This window comes from Plecotus auritus, assembly GCF_963455305.1.
Source record: "Plecotus auritus genome assembly, chromosome: 8".
In the NCBI taxonomy this organism is placed as follows: domain Eukaryota; kingdom Metazoa; phylum Chordata; class Mammalia; order Chiroptera; family Vespertilionidae; genus Plecotus; species Plecotus auritus.
In genome coordinates, this window is record NC_137782.1 from 86,660,557 (window position 1) to 86,674,070 (window position 13,514).

General features: G+C 50.7%; 1 protein-coding gene across 4 annotated transcripts in view; it reads right to left on the reverse strand.

Moving 5' to 3' along the window:
• The window catches only part of NINL (ninein like), a 148,400-nt gene that overhangs the window by 42,614 nt on the left and 92,272 nt on the right, over positions 1-13,514 (reverse strand). For all 4 annotated transcript variants that reach the window (XM_080685886.1, XM_080685885.1, XM_080685888.1 and 1 more), the window contains 6 exons: positions 11,755-11,925; positions 7,806-7,942; positions 6,160-6,300; positions 3,319-3,493; positions 2,076-2,186; positions 1,379-1,459 (listed from right to left, as the gene is read on the reverse strand). In XM_080685886.1, the coding sequence (XP_080542012.1) occupies positions 1,379-1,459; positions 2,076-2,186; positions 3,319-3,493; positions 6,160-6,300; positions 7,806-7,942; positions 11,755-11,925 (816 nt within the window). The remainder of the gene's footprint in view (positions 1-1,378; positions 1,460-2,075; positions 2,187-3,318; positions 3,494-6,159; positions 6,301-7,805; positions 7,943-11,754; positions 11,926-13,514) is intronic.

Sequence of the window (13,514 nt, forward strand, 5' to 3'; positions counted from 1 at the left end):
TGGTTACTTATAGGTTCTAAGTCTTTGCAACAAGCTTAAAGGGAGGGAAAAAACACAGCATGTAACTACAATTCCAGCAGAAGGTTGTGTGGCACACCCCACCTGCGTGACAGCCCCACAACCCTGACCCTCCACACAGCAATCTGGTTCAGGAGGGGGTGACACCGCTGACCACACACAGGATTCCCTCCCTCCCCTTGTTTAAAAGGACTCAGGGTTTGCAGTGGAGGTGAGAACACAGGGAAGGAAACAGCAGATCATGTCACACTCCAGAACAGCGTGCCTCACCTTTATCCTCTGGTATTGCCAAAGCAATGTGAAGCAGGAACAAAAGTCAGTTTCTACTTTAATTTGGAGAGAGACCATGAATAAGTGAATTATGCCCGGCCAGTGTGGTTCAATGGTTGAGCATCAACCTATGAACCAGGAGGTCACTGTTTGATTCCTGGTCAGGGCACATGCCTGGGTTGCGAGCTCAATTCCCAATAGGGGGCATGATTCTCTCTCATCACTGATGTTTCTATTTCTCCCTCTCCCTTCCTCTCTGAAATCAATTTTGTGTGTGTGTGTGTGTGTTTATGTTTTATCTGTTGGCGGGGAAGGGGGGGGGGCCTGCTTCAATCATTTTAAGAGTGTAATGAGGTCAGCGCCACTAACATTGTTCACCATCTCTGCCCTGCTTTGTACTGCAGTGTCTCCAATTAAATGGACTGACATTGGTAGGTTTGGCCCAGGAAATCTAAACACTCAACAACAGAAAACACGATGAAGCCTTACATGGTGCCTGGAGACACAGAGGGGCCTTCGGAATTGGTGCTGGTCTAATGACTTGGCCAGCCCATGTGGGGCTAAACACAGGGGCTGTGCAGGCAAGTCCTGTTCCACCTCCTAGCAGAACATAAGGCTTAGAGGACCCTGTCAGCCAAATGCAGGCCCAGAGCAGAGGCTCTTTCCACTCTGCTAGGAGAAGGATACTCCTGCCACCCCTTCTGGACCACTTCATGTGGAGGCCAGAAGTGTGCCCTGCCAAGAATGCCAGGCCACTCCCGAGCAGGAGGTGGAGGGATGAAGCCTGCATACCACCACCCAGGTCTGAGCCAGGCAGACCCTGATGACTTGCAGGGCCAGCCTGTCTCATGGGCTACAGCATCCCATTCTTTGCAGAAGTAGCTGGGACATGGTACCACACCTTCTGACCCAGGAGATCTCTGAAGGCTCATGCTCTTAGAAAGAACCACCCCTGCTACAGGAGAGGTAAAGGGGGTAGGGGGGCAAGAGTGTGTGAGGCCCAGTGCACAAAAGACAAAAGTGACAGCCTGATCCAAGACGAAGGGCATGCTAAGGCTCAGGACAGTGAAGGGGTCAGGGGAGCACATACCCTGCACTTGAGCTTGTACTCCTTCAGGACCTCCTCGAAGTGCTCTTCCTGGGCCAAGAGTTCTGTGCTCTGTGGCTCCAGCTGAAGGTCATACCAGAAAAGGACAATTACACACAAGACCTCAGGCCAGGCAGAGTGCATGCTATCACACCCTCATGCTCTTTACCCAAGGCTCAGCACTTCCAGTACACCCTCCAGACCCTTCCTCCTTCTTCCCTCCCTCCCCTTGCTTAAAAGGTCTCTGGCAGTAGGATGATCCGGCCTTGGCCCCCTGGGACACCCCCTGCCTGGATCCTTCCCCAGTACAACAACTCCTCTCCCCGCCTACTCCCCAGGTAATGGGCAGGGCCTGGTGGGGTGGGAGAGCACCAAACTCATGGTGGGCACCAAACTCTACCCTCTCCTCCATGTCCCTCATCACTGAGAGCCTGTTACTGGGGTCGATGGTGCCAGCTGGCCCTGGTCTTGCCATTAAAAGGCCCACATGCAAGTCATCACTGGAGCATATTGACATCCCTGCTTTGGCCTGAAGCGGGGGTGGGAAACAGAGGGAAATCCACCTTGCTCATTTTCTCTCCGAAGTTTAACAGGAAAAACTAAACCCAGCCACCTCGATATTCTTTTTCAAGACCCTAATACTTTTTACCCAGCACTCCAGGCTCTTCTCTCAAGACTAAGAGTCAGCAAAAGGACTTGCCTTGTCTTTCAAAACAAACTCCAGGTCAGTCTGCAGTTTCAGGACCAGCTTCTCTGATTCTGAAAGTTTTTCCACAACTTCAATCATCTCCTTCTGTAATCGGCTGTTTTCCTACAAGACACGGGCTAGTGGTTGCCAGGCTCTAAGTGGAAGAGGGAGCTGCGGGCAGGTCTGCCCTTCTCTCTGAGTGAGAGGCCTGTTCCCAGTAGCATTCATTACCAGGGAAGAAACCTCATGGTGCCTGGCACTCACGCCTTGACGTGCAGAGGAAGCTGTCTCAGGGGCTAATGCAGAGCTACCCTGGGACAGACCCTGTGAAGCCCTCACCAATGCTCACTGCTTTTCCCTTGGCCTCTTCTCCTCCCATTCCAAGTGCTCAGAGGTCATGTGTATCACAAGAAAAGGCTGGTGGCAGGCCCTTCTGAACTGTTTCCTAAATGAGGGATTTGAAGCTGCACCACTACCACTCAGATGTCCACAGGGGAGGAAGGCAGCACTGTCAGACATGGGCAGCCTGTAAGGAGAGGTGAGGACAGCTCGGTGGAGAGCCCAGACAGGCAGAGAAGGAAGGGCTGTGCTCACTGCCATCGACGCCCCTGGGCTGCCTGGCTTCTGCTCCTGAGGGAAGCAGGCCAATGTGGAGAGAACCCACAGGCTCTGAGTTGGGAGAGGAAGAGAAAGGCAGGAGCACAGGAGGAGCAGGGGACATTCCACTGAACCCAAACGCAGGATGGTTGTGAGTCGAGGAATACTCACCAAAGCCCCAAAACCACCTGTGCCCCAGGCCGCACCCACGCGCAGGGGGTGGGCTTAGGTTTGCTGACTTCACAGGTCTCCAGGGCTGCTGACCCTTCCTAAACTTGGCCCACAGACCCAGAGAACAGAGGCCCTGCAGGCCCACACCTGTCCTGCTGCCCCTGTGACCAGAGAGCACGCAGGGGCAGTGCCGATTCTGGCGAAGCAGGACCCTTTCTGCTTTGGCTGAGAAATGTGCTATCTCCATGGCAAACGTTCCTCAGTTTGAAATCCTAGGGATTTCCCTACCACAGAGAGGCAAACTTCTAGGAGGATTCAACACCTCCTAGAAGTTTGCCTCTCTGTGGTAGGGAAATCCCTGACTAGGAAAATGTGGGGTGTGGGAGGAGGGACCGTCAGGTAAACTCTTTTCTGTCTTTTCCTTCTGGGTGGGGTGACCTGTAGAGGAGCCCTTCCCCTCTTCTGTTTCCTCCCCCTCCCTGCCTACCTTCAGAGCCAGGGTCAGCTTCTCTCGGAGGCTGGCCTCCTCAGCCTGCAAGCGCTCCAGGTCCCTCTCCAGCATGGTTCTCTGCCTGCAGGCCTGTTCCCAGAATAGCTCACGCTCCATCTCCACCTCAGACCGCAGGAGATTCAGCCTTTCTCTGTACTCCTGCTCCAGGTGTCTGTAAGGCACACAACAGCACATCACATTGGGCTTACTGCCTCTCCAGGGAGACCTTTCCAGCTGACAAGACCTCTTCATTCCCTGGAATTCCCCTTCACGAGCACTTGGCATGGTCTTGGACTCAATAGTGCCTGCTTGACAGATGGGGTCCCTGTTTCTCAGCTCGATGGCATGTGCTGTGAGGCCAGGGCCCTCCTTTAAATCCTACACCTGGGCCTCCTGGGAGCTGAAATGTGATTGTTTAAAAAGGTGTTTTCTTCTTGAACAACACTGGGGGCTGAGGAGCTGGCAATGCTGTACAGAGAACATTGTGTGGAAGCTGGGCTGCTGCAGAGCTTACGGAAGCCCTGTGGACCCTCGCCTCCCCTGTGTCCCAAACAGCCAGCAACCTAAGGTCTTGGTGTCAACAACCGGGGTGGCTAGAATAGGTCCTGCACACGCTCAGGTGAGATACCAAGATTTCCAAATGTGTGACAAGGCTGATGACAGCATCTTGTTAAAAGGGCCATTAGGAGGCTGGAAGAGACACCAAGAAAGAGGGGGAAATGTGCTAGCTATTGCACTCTAGGCTTCTTTCAAAATACTTTTAGTTCCTTACACCCTATTTTGCAAAGTCAGGGACTAGGGATAATAGCTCAGATGAGCAAAGTTAAACATCTGTAGCTACAAGAATCAACGGTTTGAATTTTCTAGTTCCACCCATAGGAACTTGCTCAGCAAGAAATGGTAAATGGGGAAGCTTATGGCTAGACATTGCAAGGGAACGAGCTGAACAGAGACTGTTGACAAGAGCAGAAACAAAACCCAGTTATTTCTTAACTACATGCTCCTTTGTGATGAACACTGCACATGTTCCACACTGAGCGGCTCAGCAAGGCCACGGCCAGTGTCTAGGCAGAAGTCAAGATGTCCATGGCCCATCTCTTCACACTGGGGTTCCTGGCCTTGCAGACACCACTTTACTGGTATAGTGAGGGAGACCCCATATTTATTTAGTTCCTCAAGTTTGATTGGAAATAGTTTTAAAAGTTTGGCGAAAGGATATTCAATTTTTAGCTTTCCTGAAAATTACTATTATCCTGTTAAGAGTACAGGAGCTGGTGGAAGTGAGTATGCATGTGTGTATGCTCACACCCACACTTGCTCATTCACTCATACCCATGCACTCTCACTCATACCGATACATACTCTCACACACTCACATCCCTTGATGCAATCTCTCACATACGCCTTCTCAACACCCACAGAGGTAGGTGAGGATTCCAACTGGTGAGCAGACCAGTATCTCAACCTACTTCACTTGGCCTTCCCTAGCCACCCCTAGGAAGGAAAAGAGAACCCAGGCCTTTGAAATTAGGAAGCATGTGGATGTGGATTTGAGGCCGCTCCCCCACAGACTGTGATATATGGAAAGGTGGCAGTTCTAGGAGGGGCAGCCAGGGCTGTCTCTGCGAACCCTGAGTATATGGATTGTGTAGAGGGAGCTGGTGGGGCCCTTGTGAGCTGACGTAGGACGGTGGTTATGTGACTGGACAACCCCATCCTGGGACAGTGATGAGCTCTCTACCCCTCAGGGTTCCTCTCGCTTAAGGGTCCATTGCTTACACCCCCAGGATAAAGCAGGCCTGGACTAATGCTCTCTCAGAAACAGCATAAGACCAAGAGAGAGGACCTGGGGTTTAAACCTCAGGCCACATTGGTTGTGTGACTGTGGCAAGTGAACTGTACTGTCTGTCTAGCTGCCAGCCCCACAAGTAATGCAGACCATTCACCAGGGGTCTGCCCAGTGCAACTACAGTCAGGTTTTGAGCTCTGAGCTTCTTCCACCATGTCAGGCTCCTTCTTGCTGAGCAAACAAGCTCCAAAGCCATCCACTAGCCCTGTCTCAAAATGTCCATCTGTCTTACTGATTACTGACACACAGAACACTTGGCTTGAGTGGGACAGACCGCATAAATGAAGCAGAGCAAAGAGAGGGAAGCAGAGAGGAATTTTCCCTGCAGCTCACAGGCAAGCACAGCTAGATGCCTCCACCATGCACCCGTCATAAAGAGCAAGGTCACTTTTTATTTTATTTTATTTTTTTGAGATTTTAAAAAATATTTTTAATTTTAAAATTTTAAATATATATATTTTTTTATTTCAGAGAGGAAGAGAGAGAGAGAGAGAGAGAGAGAGAGAGAGAGAGAGAGAGAGAGATATCAACGATGAGAGAGAATCATAGATTGGCTGCCTCCTGCACGCCCCAAACTGGGGGTAGAGCCCGCAACCCAGGTACATGCCACCTGACCGGGAATCGAACTGTGGTTCCTAGGCCGACGCACAACCACAGAACCATGCCAGCTGGGCTAAATATATTTTTATTGTTTTTTAGAGAGGAACAGAGAGGGAGAAATAGTAACATCAATGATGAAAGAATCATTGACTGGCTGGTAAGGCCACTTTTTAAATGCACCCCTCTCTCTTCTTTCAAGGAAGGTGTGTCTTCTAGATTTCTACTGGCTCAGGTGAAATAGGAGGGCCGCGGCTCTGCCATGTCCATGACCACAGCCTTGGCTGGTGGCAGCCCTCCGTCCACAACCCGCCCTCAGCTCTGGCTGAGAAACTGCTGCCCTGCTGCAAGGAGCTACAGCTCTGGGCTCGGGCACCAATGGCAGGACCTACTTGATCTTCTTCTCTGTAAGCTGCTCTAGGGCAGAGTGGCAGTCATCCATCTCCTTTACAAACTCCAGGTTCCTCTTCTCCGCTTTCTCTAGATCTTGCCTTGCCTTGTCTCGTTCCCTCACCATCTGCTCTACTTGCCCCCTGCGCAGGAAAGAGACAACGTTAATAGAACACATGTTCTGGGCCCAGTGAGCTCTGCGTCTACACGAACGATAAAAGGGCCAGCACTCGCTGAGTGCACAGCATGGTCCAGCACTGTGCTCTAACCTCACGCCACCACCATCCACCTCCTAAAGAGGTTTGTACCATTACTATGCCCATTTTGCAGATGTACATACTGAGAGAGGTTAAATGACTTGCCAAGGAAAGTTTCTACAAGGTTTCTCAACCAAAGAAGTCCAGCCTAAAGGCTTACAGTGTGCCATACCTCCAGAAGGCCACAGAATGGTGAGAATTCATCTGAGTCCCCCTAGTTCTCCAGTGGGGACTTGAACCCCAGGTGTCCTCAGCATCTAATCTGGGGTTGGACACATGAGGGGAGCAGGGTGGCCAACCAATACCCTGCCTAGCCACAGCCCCGACACCTGTAGCCTGGCATCTGAGTGAGTGCAAGGTGAGTCCCCCAGAGAGAAGACCATCTATGTGTGTGGCCCTGGATTGTCCACTCACCCCATCCCACTCCACCCCCCAGAGGCTCTCAATTCACCCCTGGCACTCACTATTCTGGTGACTATTTCTCCCACTGAAGGAGCACAGAGCTCATCCCCCTCCCTCCCACCCCAATGGATTAAATACTCAGTGAACCCAAAGCTGATCCCAATTAAAGTGGAATGTATTCTTAGCCTGTTACTTGGTGGCCATGTTTAAAGAATACTTCTTTTTCCTCTCCAGCCACCCAAACCCAAGTGCCCTTTGGCTGTTCTCAGAAGCACAACCTACTGACTGGAGGGTTTCCACCTCTCTGCTGCGAAAGCTCCAGGATATGCAGGATGAGCGTCAAGTTCAAATCCTTCTCTGTGAGACTGACAGAGGGGGCTAAGAGATGACTGACATCGATTTCTAAGTGGGAGAGAAGGCCAGTGCCCCTTAAATTCTGTGGCCACAAAAGCCCCAGCAGCGACCACTGAGCAGTTCACTGGGTCCTCAGGCCACAGTGAAACCACATACGTGGACAAAACCTGAGGGACAGGGACCCCTCGTCCTGCTCTCACAGCTCAGCTTTTTCCTGGTCCCACTGCGGCCACCAGCTAGAGCAGCCGTGGGGAAACTACAGCCCGTGGGCCGGATACGGCCCGTTCGGCTGTTCTATCCGGCCCGCGGAGCCAAAAGAGCGGAGGGTTCTCTTGCTCTCCCCTCCGTTCCTTTACTTTGAATTTATATTAGTTCACACAAACACTCCATCCATGCTTTTGTTCTGGCCCTCCGGTCCAGTTTAAGAACCCATTGTGACCCTCGAGTCAAAAAGTTTGCCCACCCCTGAGCTAGAGGAAAGTCAGTGGGAAAGATGGTGCAGACCCCCCACTCCCGGGACTGGGCATTTGGGGTAGATGAGGGCAGAGTGCCACTTTCTTGGACTCCCCTCTCCAGACCAGACCAGACCAGCCAGCTGACTCCCAGGCCCACCCCAAGCACATGGGGGCTCTTACTGGCAGAATCTCAGCTCCTGGCGGTAGCAGGACAAGGCCGCCTGCTGAGTGGCACCATGGATCATCATGAGCTCGTTCTCAAGGGCCCAGGTCAGCTCCAAAAGGTTCACCTTCTCATCCACACTAAAGTCAAGGCTCTGGATAAAGCAAGACCCATCAGGCAGAACAGGATCAGTGGCTTCTCTAGACACTTCTTGGCTCTTTTAGGGACAGCCCAGGCCGTGATCCGTGCTGTCCTATAGGCAGCACCTACCACTTTTCCATCAGCAAAGTCTGCCTCTTGGACAGGCCTCTCCCCTACCCATACACCTCTCTCCGACCCTGTCAATGCCCAATTCTGCCCCCTTCATGGTCCCTGCCTCAGCGGTGGGTGTGACCCAGGTCAGAGTTTCCCTCTCTGGGCAAAGTGACTGACACAGAAGAGGCCATACCTCAAGCAGAGGACTCAAGGGGATTGACAGGGGATGGAGGAGACAGGCCCTTTTCCCTGTGAAGTCAGTTGCTGTATGGACCTGTGGGTCTGGGGAGCTGCACGGGGAAGCCTGACCTGACAACAACACCACCAAGAAGCAAGCAGAAGGATAGAAAAGAACCTTGACAACAGCCTGGAGCACCAAGAGTCCCACCACCTGACATCCTTCTCAACAGAAACTATGTAGGACAGAAGGGAGTGGCAAGAAATATTCAAAGTGATAAAAAGCAAGGACCTACCCAAGATTACTCTACCCAGCAAAGCTATCATTTAGAATTGAAGGTCAGATAAAGAGCTTCCCAGACAAGAAAAAGCTAAAGGAGTTTATCACCACCAAACCAGTATTACATGAAATGTTAAAGGGTCTTCTTAAAGAGGAGGGGTAAGAGGAGAAGGAGGAGAAGAAATAAAAATTTAAAACATGAATAATAAAATAGCAATAAATACATATCTATCAGCAATTGAATCTAAAAGTCAAAATAAAAATAAGCAGAACAGAAAGAGACTCATAGATACAGAGAACATTTTGCCGGTTGCCAGATGGGAGGAGTGTTAGGGGGATGGGTGAAAAGGTGAAAGAATTTAGAAGTACAAATTAGTCATAGCCCATGGACACAGACAATAGACAGGTGAAGGCCTGGGGTGGGGTGGGAGATGGGTGGAGTGGGGCAAAGTGGGGAAAATGGGGTGCATCTGAAATATTCTCAGCAATAAAATAAATTAAAAAAAAAAGTTTTATGCCCTAACCAGTTTGGCTCAGTGGATAGAGCGTCGGCCTGTGGACTGAAAGGTCCCAGGTTCGATTCCGGTCAAGGGCATGTACCTTGGTTGTGGGCACATCCCCAGTAGGAGGTGTGCAGGAGGCAGCTGATCAATGTTTCTCTCTCATCAATGTTTCTAGCTCTCTATGCCTCTCCCTTCCTCTCTGTAAAAAAATCAATAAAATCTATTTTTTTAAAAAGTTTTAGAAGGGGAAATATGCTCTAATAACAGGAAAGCAATAAAAAGAGTAAATTCTGAAATGTCAGAGGCAAGGTTGAAACTCTCCACTGGTCAGACTATGATGGCAGCCAGCCCACCTCCAAATACTGGGACTCAGGAACAGGGTTTCAGGGAGAATTTCAAAATCCTGAGCCCCTTTCCTCTTTGCCCTTCCTGGGGGCCAATTTCTGTGATCTAGGCTCAACCTCTAGTTCTCACAATAGTTTTAAAGGCCAGCTGTCCAGGTCTGGCCTTGCCATCTGGGCTCTGCCCAAGGTTGCTGGGTGGCCAGACTTGGCAAAGGCTGAGTTTAGGCCCAGGAGGATTTGGCCCAAGGAACTAGGCAGACTATCTTAAAGGTTGTCTTTGGGCTCCTTCACATTTGTTCGTTTGTGCTAATAAGGGCATTTTTGTATCACATGATCTCACTCATTTATGGAATATAATGAACAACATAAACTGATGAACAAAAATAGATCCAGAGTCAGAGAAACATCGATCAGACCATTAAACCTCAGAGGGAAGGTAGGGGAGGGTGGAGGTAAGGGGGAGAGATCAACCAAAGGACAGTATGCATGCATATAAGCATAACCAATATACACAGACAACAGGGGGGTGAGGGCATGAGGTGGGGAGTTAGTGCGGGTAATGGGAAAATTAGGACACATATGTAACACCGTAATCAATAAAGAAATTTAAAAAATAAATAAAATAAAATCCTATCTAATAAAAGAGTAATATGCAGATTGACCATCACTCCAACACAAGATGGCTGCCTCCATGTGGTCAAAGATGGCTGCCCCCATGTGGACACAAGATGGCTGCCACAAGATGGCCAGCAGAGGAGGGCAGTTGGGAGGGATCAGGCCAGCAGGGGAGGGTAGTTGGGAGGGACCAGGCCTGCAAAGGAGGGCAGTTGGGGGTGACCAGGCCAGCAGAGGAGGGAAGTTGGGGGCAACCAGGCCTGCAGGGAAGGGCAGTTGAGGGGGGATCCAGGCCTGCAGGGGAGGGCAGTTAGGGGTGACCAGGCCTGCAGGGGAGGGCAGTTAGGGGTGACCAGGCTGGCAGGGGAGCAGTTAGGCATCAACCAGGCTGGCAGGGGAGTGGTTAGGAGGTGATCAGGCTGGCAGGCAGAAGCAGTTAGGGGCAATCAGGAAGGCAGGCAGGTGAACAGTTGGGAGCCAGCAGTCCTGGATTGTGAGATCCAGTCCTACTGGGATTGGGCCTAAACAGGTAGTCAGATATCCCTCGAGGGGTCCCAGAATGGAGAGGGTGCAAGCTGGGCTGAGGGACACACACCCCCATGCATGAATTTCATGCACTGGGCCTCTAGTAATATAATAAAATAAAATAAGACACTCTCATTAGGATTAAAAAACAAAAAACAAAAAACAAAACAAACAAATAAATTCATTAAATAAGGGCATTTTTGGAGGCAATATGACAGAACCGATCAAAAGGTCAGGAATCTATCCTACAGAAATGCCAGCATTAAAGCAGGAAGATATACAAGCATTTTAAATGCCCATATTTATACCAGGAAAAACCTGTACAATAATAAAGAAAAAATAACACAAATTAGCAAGATACAGGATATAATACCAATTTTACCCAAAAAATTTTAACTGGGATGTTTAAATATATATTTCTTTTTTGTGCCAGAGAAAAGCTCTGTAGAATGAATGTCCACTAAATCATTAGCTGTTGCCACTCCTGGAGAATGGGAGCAAAGCGGGGGAGGCAGGCTTTACTATATTATAGACTTCCATAGAGTTGACACTTTTTTAACAACAGGAAGTGAAATGTGGAAATGAAAATAGTCAGTCTAGCTCACCACACTTCCCCCAGCATTCTTTCCAGGGTCTGACCCTGTGGCTCTCGGGGAGGTGTGCCTGGCCCCTAGGAAGAGGCCTGGACCCATCTGAGGACAGTCTCCTGGACCAGCCCCTGAAAGAGCAGGGGGGAGCTTGGGATGAGTTTCCCTATGCCTGACCCAGTGGGAGAAGATCTGGGGTGAGTAGGGGCTATGCAGGGAAAAGAGTTCAACAAGCTGGGCAGGCAACTCTGGGAGAAAACGTTCAGATCCTCGGAGAGTGATGTTCACTAAGACATCTCCACCACAAGGAAGAGAACATCTGCACCACCTTGTCTGTGGGACTGACCTCCTTCATCCAGAAAAATAGAATGTCTCCAAGGCTGAAATGCACTGGGAGAAATGCCTAAAATATTCAAACCTACTTTCAAATGGATTCATGTTTCCTCTGCTTTTTATTTATTATTTTTAAGTGAAAATTTCCTATATTTTAACAGCAAAAAATAAAGAAAAAAGTGTTTCCAACTAGCCTTCCTTCCCTACATGGGGTTCTCCACACCCTGTGTCTAGAGGGTGCTCTGCCCAGCTGCCTCTGTGGGCAGATGGCCCCGAGGTCCCCTGCCTGGCCCCACACAGCCTGGATGCCTCCCAGTGTGGCAAGCTGGGAGTGACCAGTTCCATACCTGCAAGACTTCCTTGCCATTATGAATCCCCTCCTGGGCCCATAGGGCAATGAGCTGCTCGGGAAAGGCGAAGCCGGTGCCATTGTCAATGCTGCAGAAAAGGCGTGGTCCTGAGCACAAGGACACGAGAGAGGATGTCGTGGTGGTGTGGCAGCCACCCTCCTCCAGGACCTGTGTGGGAATCAGGGAGATGCCTGTGAGCACACGGGCCTCCTGTTCATCTTCAACATTTCCCGACCTCGCCAGCCTGGGCTCAGCTCTTCACCGTGTCATTGAGGCTTGATAGGAACCATTCACAGACAAGGAAACAAAGGCACGGCACCATTGCTCAATGTGCCCAAGATCACATAGCATTGCAGGTGGCAAAGTGGGGATTTGAACCCAGGACTCCTTACACCCAATTCAACTTTCTCTTGAGGACCCTGGGTACCTCCACTCCTACCATCCATTGAGGCCTTGTGCAAGGAACATGTCCCAGCACCCTAGTGGCCCGGCCTGTCAGCACACACCACCTAGTGGGAGACATGAAGAAGTCTCACATCTCTCTCCGAATCAGTAATGGTGTGCGCCTGGCTTCATAAAAGAAGAGCCCAAGAAGGCACATGCCAGCTCTAGGAAGTGCAGTCTGTGGAAAGAAACCCAAGACAAGTTAAAGAGAGGAGGTGGGACAGCCCGAGCTTTTCCTCAGAAACAGTCTCAGGGAGTTTTAAGATGAAGGCAAAAAAGTCTTGGCCAGCCCTGGCTGGGTGGCTCAGTTCATTGGAGCATCATCCTGTGCACCAAAAGGTTGTGGGTTCGATTCCCCATTAGGTTGCAGGTTCTATCCCTGGTCAGGGCGCATACAGGAGGCAACCTCTCTCTCTCTCCTTCCTCTCTCTCTCTCTCTCTCTCTCTCGTCAATAAACATATCCTCAGGTGAGGATTAAAAAAAACTCTTGGCCAGAAAACTGACTTGCTAAGCTTAGGTGCTATAAGAATCCACAAGGCAAGATTATTTTCCTTGCTGTTTTCTGCCCCGGACAGGAGGCTGTTTTCTGCCTTCAGAACAAGCATTTGCTGTCTGAGGCCACAGGAATGAGCAGTAGCACACTTTCCTGCAGCCACCAGGGATCCTGCTACGTCTGCAGAGACACAATCCTCGCCAGTCTTCTCTCATCCCCTTCTCACAGGCTCTAGTGCCTCCTTGCTCTTCCTGAACATTGCAAGCCTGTCCCATTGCCTAAAACACTCTCACCCAATGCTTCCATGGCCGCTCCCCTACTCAGATGGCATTCCCTTGGCCTGGCCAAGCCCCTGCCAGCCCACCACCTCCCTAGCAGCACTCACTTCTTCAGCAGGGGATCACTGGCCTTTATGCCGCCTGCCCTTCCTGAGGATGCAGCAGCCGCCTGCCCTCGTCTACCCTCAACTGTGCCCCTACCACTTCCCAGTTACTTAAAAACTGGGTGCTCACTACACTGCGCTGGGCACTTTTCAGCCCTACAAAGTATCATGTTTACAGAAGGGGAGAGGGAACTCAAGAATGCATGGCCACCACAGACAAACTCAGATACCCAAATGCACCCAGACCACCCTAGTCTCCCTCCCTCTGTTTCCTCTCTGAGGACTGAGCTTGGGAACAGGGACCACCATGCGGGCTGGTTGGGGCTGAGGCAAATCTCCATCTGTGGCACACATCTGAGAACCAAGCACTGCCATGTGAAGACAGAGTCCACGTGCCCAGGATGCGACACCTTCCACCCCACAGCCATGTCAGCCTG